At 39.5% G+C, this 13,542-nt stretch overlaps 1 protein-coding gene across 1 annotated transcript; it reads right to left on the bottom strand.

Moving 5' to 3' along the window:
* Positions 1–2,814: 2,814 nt before the first annotated feature.
* On the bottom strand, positions 2,815–10,969 carry LOC123979477 (TLE family member 5-like). The gene is made up of 7 exons (XM_046063411.1): positions 10,551–10,969; positions 7,820–7,917; positions 7,403–7,466; positions 7,028–7,072; positions 6,882–6,944; positions 5,320–5,394; positions 2,815–4,462 (listed from the first exon to the last, which is right to left on the bottom strand). The coding sequence occupies exons 1-7, from the start codon at positions 10,575–10,577 to the stop codon at positions 4,223–4,225; spliced, it is 612 nt and encodes a 203-aa protein (XP_045919367.1). The 5' UTR covers positions 10,578–10,969; the 3' UTR covers positions 2,815–4,222.
* Between the last annotated feature and the right edge of the window lie 2,573 nt (positions 10,970–13,542).

The raw sequence follows: 13,542 nt of genomic DNA, 5'->3' as shown, positions 1-13,542 counted from the left end.
CAAAAGGGAATGTCTTAATGTTTTTTTAAATTACACTGGCTCTCCATGTTCCTGTTATTAGAGTCGTCACTATATCAAACCTCATCCCACAATTTTCATCAAGCCACAAAAGGAGAGTTGACTAACACCCCCCCCCCCCACACACACACACACACACACACAAAGTTACCAACCAAAGCCAAATGACCACTCTCAATCACATCTTTTATTTGTAAGGCACCAGAGAAGCTTCCTTACTACTAAAAGGTTGATTCATTCTCATTAGAGTACACAGTTGCTTGTTTACATCTTTTTTGTTGTTTTTTTTTTGCCCCAGGTATCTTAAAATGAGACCATGTTCATAAACACGTTTTTGTTTGCACCAAAAAAAAGCAGAAGATAAAACATTTACAAACCTAGAAAACAATGTTAAGAGTTACTGCCTACTGAGAGAATGGGAGAAAAAAACCCAGGAAAAACAACATGGTATATAACATTGTGCCTCTCTTAATTGTAGGCTTTTAATGCACACATACAACACCAAATCTTCCATGATACACACACACGTTAAAAAGCAGCTTTGAAACATACAAAAATGCTTTAAAAAATATGTATATTGATATATTCATATGTATACAAATTGGCCCTTCACAGCAAAAAACAAACACACATACCATTCATATGTCTGAGTTTTGCCAAAGGAGGTTTTCTACAGAGACTGACGTCAGTATAAAGAGTGCAAATGACTAACTGATCTGTTCTCGCACTTGATATATTAAGGTCAAATCTCCAGGGAGGCAAAATCTTCAGCTCCCTAACACTAGCACAGACAGGAAGAAAAAAACAAAAAACAAAGAGCACTGCGCCACAACTTAAGTGCTTTTCAAATTAAAATACAGAGGAACAGTTTAAGCTCCGATTTCAGACATGCTCAGACGTTAAAATGTGGGTTACCAAAGCTCTGGGAAGCACTCATATTTCTGGGGAATAACGGCAAACACCTGCAGTGTGCAGATGCTCGGCACAAAGTGAGGAAATGACAACGAGAAGAAAACAGCGGTGACATTAAGGTGAACATTGCAGTCTGAGGTGGACCTCTTTAGACATTCAGTAATTGTGAATGTGAGTTGTAATCAATGAGAGAGCACTGCTGCCCCCTGCTGGCTTAAATATGAACATTCCTATTTCTCAACGTGCCTCAGCGGAGTCCCAAATCCATACTACATAGTAGTGTTGTAGTCAAGACCGCCCAAACCGAGACCAAGTTGAGACCAAGACCGAAGGAGGGCGAGACCGAGTCAAGACCAAATCCCCACATTACATGACACACAATAAAATGTTCAACGAGATCATAGGTACTTCTCAAATTGATCTGAAAGATGCACATTCCCATTAAAACACCCACAAACAAACAGTAAGAGCTGAAATCAACGTAAGCATCTTTATTCAACACTCCTTTTCCACGCTTACCATCGTGGGGAGGGGTGTCATTAGCAGTAACACATTTTTAATTAGGGTTATTGGTTTCATTTGAAGCAATGTGTTTTATATCCAAAGTTAGGATGTTAACAAATAAATCAGACAATGCAAAAGCAATTTATTGATATTCCCAAAGTAAAGGTTTACTGGTCTTAAAATAAAATCCCGAATCCTCAATGTCCGAGGCCGAGACAAGACAGAGTACAAATGCGGTCGAGTCTGAGACGAGACCATCAAAAAGTGGTCTTAAGACTGGTCTCCAGACCAAGACCGGTCTTGAGTACTACAATACTACTACACAGTACTAAGCCGCATACAGAATGAATAATATACCATCCTTTATAGTATTGTTTTTGCAGTTACTATAAAACAAATCAACATACTTGACAGTTTTATAATTTATACTAGTGATACAACATTAAAAGACATAAAAATGTTTTTTCCCCTTTTTCTGGTGTGTTCATGGAGAAGTTTTCGAGCTGTGCATGGCAGCTCCTCCATTTTCTTTCTGCATTGTGGGACAATAGAGTCCATCAACCGCACACTCAAAAAGCATCAGTGTTTTTTTTTGTTGTCTGCATATTGACTCTTTCAAGCACGATTTCTTCCCATGTCAACACACTCCATACTCTGCATACCCTGCTTAGTCTAAGAGCCGGGTTATGCTAGAAAAGAACTAGTTTGTACAGCGAGTCACCTGACCATGTCAGAAGGCAAAAGTGTTCTGAACGGCCACACTTTAAAGTGGGGTGAAAAGCCACCCGGGTGGGACAGGTGGCGTTTGCTTTCAGAGCTACAGCGATAATTGTTTAAATATTGGGACTACATTCCACTCTTGGAAGGCATTTGCAGTGTTGCACTCATTTGTCCACGAGGAAAGTGATAAATATTTGAGTAAAGAATGAAAAAAAGAGAGATAGAGAGATGTTCATATGCATTAAATGGGTGTAAATGTCGGATTCGGATAGTTATAGAAATTATCAGATGCTGCTACTCTAATTACAACGCCTGAAAAGTGTCAGCGAAGAGGGTTCCTGAAGCACAGATGAAGCAATTCTGATGACGTATTGTGGCATCTATAGTGGATTTCAAATCCATACTACATGTAAAATCTAAAAAGGCTTCTGAGTATGTGGAGTGTTAAAACTAACCTGGTTCCAGATCTCTACAACACCATCTGTACCTCCATTTTGTTTAACTGAATTCAATAATTTTTTGTCATTGTTGTGTAGTGAGTTTATTTTTGCTACACAATAATTTGGTCACCAGCACAAATTCTGACTGTGAGAATCATGTTTAAATATGTTGTTTTCTGAGGGAACGCTTGTTTATTGTTGGTTACAGAGCTTTAGCAACTCACCTGGGACACACTCTTTATTAAAACAATGGGAAAATTAGAAAAATGGGAAGAGCTTCCCCTGACAATCACACACAAGTTAGCAAGACAGGAAAAGACAGGCGCTTGATACAGTCTCAGTATAAACTGAAATGTGCTAACTTACAGAAATACAGTACATTTATGTGTTTAACGACCGTCTGGTTCTGAAGTTTAGATCCTGTTCAAGTTTTTCTTGGTCAGTTAAAGAGTGGACCGGTGCGAGGAAGAGGCAGGAGTGGGAGGGGTGGGGTGGGGAGGGAAATACAAAAGGTGCTTTTTAGAAAAAAAAGTTAAATTAAACAAGTGTTTTCTTCTTTCCAATCACATTCACTCAAGCACACACAGACACATTTTAAATGTCTAATTAACCTGTCTTTAACGTCACGAAAACATGTCAAAATAAAGTCAATTTTTTTCAGAGCTTAAATTCTTGTCATTCCAAGACCAGTCATGGTCCGTGCCATGTAGCGCGCGTAGCAGCAGCAGCTAAGCCTATGAAACACAAATTAACCCCCTAGATGGGTATACTACCATTTGTACTAGCTATAGGTTTTTAATGTAATATAATCCCATTTATTTAGGATTGAGGTACACAGCTAAAAGGTAACGCATCCAGTGGTTGGTCGTATGACGGGAAAAAAAAAAAAAAACAGGTGAAAAGAAGCATCGGTTAGAAGGGTTTGAATGCACCGGACAAGTGAAACATCCCTTTAAAAAGATCCCATTTAATAGCAGACTAAGATTCAATTTCACTCCAAGTAAAGAAATGAATGATATCACTGTCCAAAACAGCTCTAGTCAACATTTTTTTTTTTATTTTGGAAAAAAGTTGATGGCGCTGTTGTACGTAATGAGGAGGGAAAGGACTTATAAGGAACTGAGATGTTGTAAAAACTGTGTACTGTGACTGGCGACAGGGTCCAGTAAGAAACAATCAGAGGGACTAAAGCAACAGATCTGATAACAAAAAAAGTAAGAAATATAAACCTGTGAGAGGCAGATCCATGTAAGGGACACTGCTGTTAGCTTTTATCCTCAGCTCTCACTCCAAATGGGAAAACATTTATCTTGGTTAAGCTTAATAGTGGCTTATACTAAAAAAAAAAAATAAGAAGCATCTATGTAATGTCTAGAAGCCCGAAGCCTTATTATCACTAAATAATAAGAACATTTAACTCTCAGCCATTCAGCAGTTTCGTTCTCTGCACATCCAAAAGTTTCAATTCTGTCCTCTTCTCTTATCATCCCTGCAGTTACTCTTCTACATCAACACTCAGCAGACAGGCAGCCAGACTTACATCAATCTCCATTTACAGTTTTACCTTTCTTTTTTTCCCCCCCTCAACACTCCATTCCCCCCTCCAAAACCTTCATGTCGTGTCTGCACTAGTCTGACTTGTCGCCGTCCTCTCCTCGGGGCGCTCTCTCCGCGGCTTCCCTGGCCTTGTCCTCCTTCACCGCCTGGGCCTGGCCGTGGGAGTAGTTGGCCAGGATGGAGGAAAGGGAGAGCAGGCCAGAGCTGGAGGACACGGCGGGCAGGGTGGGAGGGGTGAGGCCCAGGGGCAGTGGGGTCACCGGCAGGGCCAGGCCCTGCAGCTGGGACAGGTGTTGCACCTGGAGCTGTTGCTGAAAACAGGCATGGTACAATACGTTAGAGGTTGTGCTTTCTGTACCTGACAATGCAGCACATTGTTCTTATTTAGTGCATGTTTCTATAAACATAATATTGCCCACTTTGCATGTCTTGTATTATGTGCTTCTGTGCTGCATGTTTTGAATAGCTCAGCATGCTTATAAATGATTTCAATAACTTAGTTGTTTTATTTTGGATAACTTTGGAACATCTGTCAAGAGACTACAGATGAAAAATAACCTCTTGGTTAACACTGGCTCATTTTCAAGCAATGTTTATTAATGTGTGCTATCCTTGTTAAATACACACAAAACCTAAAAAGGGGTGAATCGTCTCTACACTGTATTTTAGGATGTTTGGCTTTTAAATCCTTGTCACACCTTAAAATGACATATCAAAGTTTATCCATTAAATAGTTGGTGCTCAAATAGTTTACTTTTTAAGCTATCATAGCTGGCAAGCTACCCGTTAACATGCTAGCCAACCACATACATGCTAGAGCTACTCAGTCATAATAGCTATGTTAGCAAGCTAGCTAGCCTGCCAACTGTCAGCTAGGAACCCAACTGGCTTGCAAGTAGTTTTTATTGCCATTACTACTTACTAACTTATTCTGTTTAAACAAGAAACTTATGTTGGGTTCATATCACTATCTTGGTATATTAGGAAACCTTACTATAAACTATAAATTATAAAAAGATCCTCTCAATACATGACGAGTCATTGTAGTCTACTGGCTAGAAAAATGGACAATGAATGGTTTATATATGGTTTGATTTAGTTTTATTTCATGCTTGGGATGAGACAAGATTCATCCATCATCAAGCCTTTACTCTTTTATGAAGCCCACCCGTATGATGGAGTTCATCTCAGGGGGTGTGACTTGCTTGGCTCTCTCTATGGCGCCCATGACTTGCTGTTGATGCTGAAACAAAGACAACACATGGTAAGAAACACAAACTTGTTAAGTGATCTAAGTGCATTAAAATAGCTAGGGCTGACCCCGAATAGTCGAAGATTTGATGCTTCGATGGGTGGAGGAAAAAAAAGGATTGTGCCATTTTGGCGATATGGGGAAGCTCAAAGTCTGATTTTACATAGAACTACCAGTTTTCTCCCAATAAGTTAATATACAGCCTATTACAATATACATTTCAACGTTTAATGCTGTAAATAAACATGTAAAAAAAAAAAAAAAAAAAAAGCTTCCAATAAATGTTGCGTAAATAAATCCAAAATTGAAACCCTAACCCTGGGTGGTCAGTGCGCATGTGTAGGCGTAGCGTGAACGTTTGTAGTGGCAGGAGGAACACTTTCTGAAGAGATGGAGCCACAGCTTCACCAGTGTGGTGCAGAGTTGTCCGCACCTCGCTGGACTTTCTGATAATTTATCAACGTTGATGAACCACACAAAGAATATTTTATCATTTTTAAAGAGCTGCTACTTGTAATAGACCTGCGAGGAACCGCGACGTGCATGCAGTTGTGCAGCACGGCAAAAACTCTGCACAAGACCGGTGAATGGCAGGGGCGAGAGAGAGAGAGAGAAAATAGTCTACAATAAGCCTCAGTTTAACTTCGGCTCGCAATCGCCATGCACAAAAACACGATTCGACTGTAGGCAGGACTTAACCATTCCGATTCAACTATGTAAATCCTTAGTCGGGGACAGCCCTAAAGATAGCTCGTAATCTTCAAACACAAGAGAGGACAAGTGACGAAGATTGGATAATTTTTTGTAGAAAAGTCAGACACTTTGACAGAAACAGACTGTTAACTGTAAATCTTTAATAGCCTGGGCTTTTATTTGCTTAAATCACCGAACTCACCCTGCCTATATTTGGGACAGGCCTTTAATTCCTTTACGATGCTTGTAAATCTGAATGAACTGCTTTTGTGCTCATTGTTTCCATAAAAGTAAGGTATTGAATTGTGGAGAATCTAACCGATCTAACAACGTGTATCATGTGCATGTTGATAAAAGTTTAAACGTTTATTTTGGTATGCACAGTCTAATCAGCTTAGAACTAGCTCAAGCAGGTGACCTGGTGGGCTTCAAAAGGTTTTATACATCCAAAGAACTTATATTAAAACCAGACCAGGCTTCTAATTGAGACCTGCTTTTACTTGCCAAAACGTGTAGCCACACCAGGCTAGTAAAAGAGACAGGTTTCTAATCGGGACTAGGCTTTAAAATGTAGTTTTACAGTATATGACTTAAAGAATAAATAGCAAAATATTAAGCTTGTCAAAAGGTTGACAGCTTAGATAAATACAACCAAAATGTAGATTACAAAAGGAAAAGCTAGCTGCTCGACTGTTGATTAGCCGACAAAAATTCCCGCTAGGCAGAGATTCTCAGGCGCTACAGGTGGATGTCGAACATATTCGTGAACGTGTGAGTGTCATTACCTCTTGTGACAGATAAGGCAGCACCTGAGCACAGATCCCATTCAGTCTCTTCACTATTTCAGCCTGAAAAGGAAAAAGAAGAATATAAAATAAAAATAAATAAATAAATAAATGTAAAAAAAAAAAAAAACGGCGACGGCGATTACCTGTTTGTGCATTTCAATATTCAGCCCGTAGGACATTTCATAGTACTACAAAACAAAGAGGGAGAGCAAGACAAACAATAAAATAAACTGAAGCTTTAGACTTTCTGTACATTATTATACACCAATACAAGCCTGCTTTGAAAGCATATTGCTGTTGCTGATCATGTGATCAAGTGAAGCTGAGGAAGCCGCTAAGTGTTCACTCATAAATATGGGATTATGTGCAACTGAACGAACAAATGGAGACGATCTGAACATTCCTGGTGTGCGCTGGAATTTCTACGCTTATACCGCAACACTAAGTGACTTTGACAGGAGATCAGATCAAGATAAACAGCCACAGCTCACTGACAAAAGAGTTAATGCAGCACTTACCATGATATAGTGGCGCTGCATCTCTGACTTTTCAGACGCCAGCTTATCACACTCCAACTTCAAACTGGGTAGAAAGAGAAATATATATATGAAACAACGAAAGGCAAAACATATGCATCCGTTCTGCCAAGGAATAGTTTGACTTTTTGGGAATTACACTAACATGCATCTATGTTAACGCAGTTGACATGCTAATCAGATTTTTGAGTTGTATTAAGCATTGCCCTCCCAGATAACAACAAAAATTTAGCTCAAAGCCCATCTCAATTTTAGTTGCATTTCTGAATGGGCAGACAAGCTACCTTGAAAAGAGCGATTCCAACCAAGGTCAATTGCATTTGTCATAAGAATAAACTATGGTTACTTTTTCAGACTGAAATTATATTAAGTGTTTGTACGCTTGTGTTAGCTGCATACCTGTGGTACTGTGCTTGGAGGAACTGGAACTCATCCTTGATGCGGTCACAGGAGTCAGATGTGGTGAACTTGAGGGGTTGGCTGGACTGAGAGGATGCCTGGGAAACAACAACATGTATGAATCCAAACGGAGGCCTAAATTACATCCGGCTTCATGTCTAGGTGTGTGTGTACAGAAAAAAGTGAGAAAAAGAAGCAGACAGCGTGTTTAACTTAGCAAATTAATAAAGTGTTAATCTGTCTTTAGAAAACTGACGGCTCAACTCTTTCAGGACTGCCGGGCGTGGTGATAGAGGAAATGTGTTTACAGAAGGCAATGCTGACCATATGTGAGAGGTATTAAGAGGCTGCATTAGAAGTCCAGATATGTATAGACTACACTTCACCATCAGTCCAAAGCTGTAATCCAGGGTTTATCTAATGCCCTAAAACTCATTACTCTCTATCAAAGTGACGCAAGTGCAAGAGGTTTCCAGTGGGATTATGAGACTGAACAGAGAGGATAGAGTCACCTGGTTTTCACAGAGGTCAAAAACAAATGTACTGCATGTATTATAGTGCTGAAACTATTAGTCGATTCATTGAATCATATATACACACACACACACACACACACACACACTTTTTAACAAATATTTGACATGTGATCTTATATGACCATGAGACACGACTGTGGAGGTGTTTGCGGTGGTGCTTCGGTTTATGGTCTGTGTTATTTGTGTATACTTGTGCCGCGCTTCCCTCACCTGTGGTTAACAAGCATGACTTCCTGCTTTGGGTGTTTGTTGTTTAATGCAGTTTGTCTGGCATTAGTAACTCATAAAAATTCTTCTATTATAATGTTAAACATATCAAACCAAGAATACAGCTGCAACCAACGATCATGTTTGTTATAGATTAATGTTTTTTCCCCTCAAGTTTTCAGTTGTTAAATAAAATGTCAGAACAGTCAGAAAATAGTAAGAAATCCCCTTCATAGTATCTCAGTGAACAAGTTGACATACTTAAACTAGGGCTGCAATGAACGATTATTCTCATTATCGATTCACCTGCCCGTCATTTTCTCAATTAATAGATTAATAATTTTTGGGTAGAAAATGTTGAGAAATAGTGAAAAATGCCCTGTGTAATTTCACCGTGCCCAAGGTAACGTCTTCAAATGTCATATTTTTTCTGACCTGACAGTCAAAAAATCCATTGCTATTCAGTTTACTATTATGTATGACAAAGAAAAACATAATTGTCACATTTGAGAAGCAGGAAACCAGCAACTGTTTGGCTTTTTATGCTTAAATCCAATCAAATCTAAAAGGATTATTTAATCATCAAAATAGTTGCAAATTAATTTTATTTCAATCGAATAATCGATCAACTAATCATTACGGCTCTAACTTAAATTGATTGTTTTGTCCCACCAACAGTCCAAAACTGAAAAATATTCAGTTTACCATCATGGAGGACCAAGATAACCAGCATATAGCATATATTTCTTGCTTAAAAAATTACTCAAACGATTATTTAAAAAGTTGCAGATTAATTTATTGTCGATCCACTACATGATTCATTGTTTTCTTGAGCTGCTTGATTAGTAGATTAACTGATTAGGAAAAAATGCCAAAACTAGCTTCTCCATTGTGAGGACTTGCTGCTTTTTTTGTGTTTATCATTGTAAACTGGATATCTTGAGGTTTTGGTCTGTTGGTGAGGCAAAATAACACATCTGAAGACATCTCCTTGGATTTTGTACAATATATCTAGAAAACAATCTGCAGATTAGGGTTGCAACTGACGATTATTTTCAATACCAATTAATATGAATAGACAATGACACTAATAGTTTCACCTCTTCACATTTTTTCCAAATATTAATACTCATTAGTGAGCAAACTGCTGTAACATGATCTTCAGTTAGGGTCTTTTTCAAGAAGTGTATACTTGTGGTTGAACCTCTTTCTTCATTTAGCTATCGTTGAAAAACTCCTTTTCTACACTTGCTGGTTGTTGATTCTTAATGCAGTTAGCTGAACAATAGTTGGTCATGACTTCCTCGACTGTTATTTTAGAAATATTTAATGATTTATGCAGATTTTAGGGGGGCTTTGAAGAGCAGTTATCAGTCTCATTTTACTTTAAACTCATCTGTACCTATGCTGTTTTATGGAGCTCTTTTTTAAATTTGTGTTTTTACAGCTGATAAACTGAAATTCAGCCAAATATTTGCAGCAGTGTAAGTTATTTTAATCAAACAATTTCAGAGATAAAATCTTTTCCCACTCTGTGTCAAAACAGTTTTTTTTTTTTTTAAATCAAGGTAGACTGTTGTATATACATTTTGCTGCACCCTTTTATTCATGCACTTTGGTTTGTTGACAGTAGAAACAGTTAATTAAGCTAACCAACGTAGAAAACCTCTCACACTCAACAATCAACTTAAATTAGCTATTTTGACTAGCAGCTACCTAGCTACACACTGTGAATATCAGACAAATACAGCTAAGCAAGTGTTACAGCGAGTATACAGATTCATTTAAAGTGTTGGGCTGCCGTCTGTACTGCACCACCACGCCACAAACGTCGTGATGAGATGTGGAGAGGTCCGGCATTGTGTCACAAGCTGACAGCAACCTGCAGCCTCAGAGCTAGTATCAGCTGTCGGCTGCTAGCTAGCGTTAGCTCAGCTTGCTTTAGCTGTTTAGTTTCCTACTGGGACAAGTTCAACTAGCAAACTTACCGAGTGCCTTGATTGAGGAAACATCATGTCAGCAGTGTGTTTCGTCGTGATTCCTTGTTCTAGTCGAATTACCAGGCTAGCTGGCTAAGCTAACAGGTCCCCAGATATAATTAAATGATTGGAGACGTTATTCGCACTTTGTACTCTGTCATCGTTTAAAATAACGTTAGCTAACGTCAAAGCAGCAGGAGCCGAAGATCGTTTTCTGGTCTCTGCGGTCCGAGAAAGCGCCACGTCCGGGGATGACTAGACTAACAAAAAGAAAACGGTCTTCAAAGGAACATTAGGTTTTTTGGAATAACGTTAACGCTACACCTCCCCGGGGAAACCCTGGATGTTGACACATGAGCCCCCGACTTTCCTCTGCTTTGAAGAGAAAAGCAGTATCACCCGGAAACCAAACCGAGCCGCGGAGAAGCGGGCGCCCCGTGCGCCACAGAGCTGAACTGACCGCAACAGCCAGGGCCGCAGCTAGAGCTCCTGGGGCCCAGGAGTAGAGTCTGACCCCCAGGGCTGGGGATTTACCAAGAATGTTGATTAATTTGACGATTATTTATTAGCCTAATTGATTGTTTAATTAATCGATTGTTGTTTGGTCAATAATATATCACAAAATGGTGAAAAATGTCCATCCTTGCTTCCCGAAGCCCAAGATTACATCCTTAAATATCCTCTTTTGTCCACAATCCAAATACGTTCAGTTTACTGTCAAAGAAACCAGAAAATATTCACATTGAGAAGTTGAAATCAGAGAAAATTTTTTCTTTGAAAAACTAATGGATATTAATGGTTGACAACTAATCGTTGCAGCTCTACCAGATGAATAAATAATCAAAATAATTTTCAGTTTTAGCCTTAATTCTTCCACCTCTTTACATTTTTACCAAATATTAATACTCATTAGCGAGCAAACTGCTGTAACAGGATCCACTATTTAGGGCCCAAGCACGAAATGTGTGAGGTCCCAATTAAAACTGAAGGGATTTCTTTTTTCCTGCAAAGTAACCTCAATTTTGGGGGCCTAAACATGCTCAAAAACTCACCAAACTTTGCACATAATTCAGACGCGGCAAAGAATTTCGCATTTTATGGGTTTTGCGCATGGGCGTGGCAAAATGGCTGGCTAGCGCTCCCTACAGAGCAGCCCCCGGACAAAGTTTCACCTACATGTACTAAATTTCTGTGGTACGTGTGTCATGTCCAGACGCACAAAAAAGACTCTCGAAGCCATTGCCTAAACCAAACTGGAGGTCGGCCATTTTGGATTTAACGGTCATTTTTGGCGATTTACACACTTTGTACTTAAACGAACTCCTCCTAGGGATTTAGTCCGACCGACTTCAGATTTGTGATGTGCAGTCTAAACCCCTTGACGATTAAAAGTTGAGCAAACAGTGAGTTTTTGTGGAACTCCGTGCCGATGGTGTGGAGTCCAAAATCGATGATTCGTCATTAAACAGGAAGTTATTGTAACTTCAGCCTACATGCTCACATCTGCACCAAATTTTGAGTACATTATAAGAGTCTTGAACACATCCATATGCCAATATTTACTCAAAGTCATAGCGCCACCTACTGGCAACAGGAAATGACATGTTGTACTACTCTGAGCAGGTTGGACATATGAACTTCAAAACTGTACCAGGAAACCCTTAACAAATTGATGAGGCCATGTTGTGAATTTTCAGTTGCCAACATTCACCCATTGTCATAGCACCACCTGCTGGCAACAGGAAATCTCTTTTAACGAATCAGCCCCCGTGGCACATTTCACCTACATGTATGAAATTTCTGTGGTACATGTATCATGTCCAGATGCACCAAAAAGCCTCTTGGAACCTAACAGGAAGTCGGCCATTTTGAATTTTACGGTAATTTTTGGATGATTTACACTCCGTACTTTAACAAACTCCTCCTAGGGATTTAGTCCGATCAACTTCAAATTTCTGCTGTGCCTTCTAAAGGCATTGACGATGAGAAGTTGTTATAACTTCAGTGTGCAAGCTCAGATCTGGAGGGTGGTGATAGTACAGTGGATAAGACACTTTCCTTTGGTGTGGGTTAAATCCCCCACTGTGACCCATCCACCAATGTGTCCCTGAGCAAGACACTTAACCCCTAGTTGCTCCAGAGGCGTGTGACCTCTGACATGTATAGCAATTGTAAGTCGCTTTGGATAAAAGCGTCAGCTAAATTAATGTAATGTAATGTAATCTGCACCAAACTGTACATGTAAGATGCCAACAAACACACGATGTCATAGCGCCACCTGCTGGCAACAGGAAGTGTCAAGTTTTACGCTGTAATGTACTATTCCAAACATATTTGCCTCATCCACTTCAAAACAGTCTCAGAAGAGCCTTAAGCCTTAATAAGGGCGTGTCCTTGGCGTCAAATTTCGATGCTTCGCATGGAACAGGAAGTTGTTGTAACTTCGCTGTACATGCTCATATCTCTACCAAATTCCACACATTTCATAAGGGTCACGCCTTGAACACATCTACAGGTCAAAATTCACTCAACCTCATAGCGCTACCTGCTGGAATCAGGAAGTGTCCCTTCAAAGATGCAGCCCCTGTGCACTGAATCACCAAAATGCACAAAACGTTTGTGGTACATGTATCATCCCAAGACGCACTAAAAAGCCTTTTCAAAATCATACAGGAAAACAGCCATTTTGATTAGAATGTGCAATTACAGCCCATTTATGGCCTTTTACAAGGTCCATACATTAACAAACTCCTCCTAGGGAATTAATCGGATCGACTTAAATTTTCTACTGTACACTCTGAAGGCATTGATGATGAAAAGTTCTGTGAGTTTTCGTCGCCGTGGCGTGGCGTCAGAGATCAACGGTTTGCCATAATACAGAAAGTTATTATAACTTTAGTGTACATACTCCGATCTGTACCAAACTTTACATGGTTGATAACAGTCCCGTCCTAAACACATCTACATGAAAATATTCACTCAACATCATAGCGTCACACAC

Source organism: Micropterus dolomieu, linkage group LG11 (genome assembly GCF_021292245.1).
Source record: "Micropterus dolomieu isolate WLL.071019.BEF.003 ecotype Adirondacks linkage group LG11, ASM2129224v1, whole genome shotgun sequence".
Classification (NCBI taxonomy): Eukaryota; Metazoa; Chordata; class Actinopteri; order Centrarchiformes; family Centrarchidae; genus Micropterus; species Micropterus dolomieu.
Note: the sequence above shows the minus strand (reverse complement) of the source record. Positions and strands in the feature narration are given on the sequence as shown.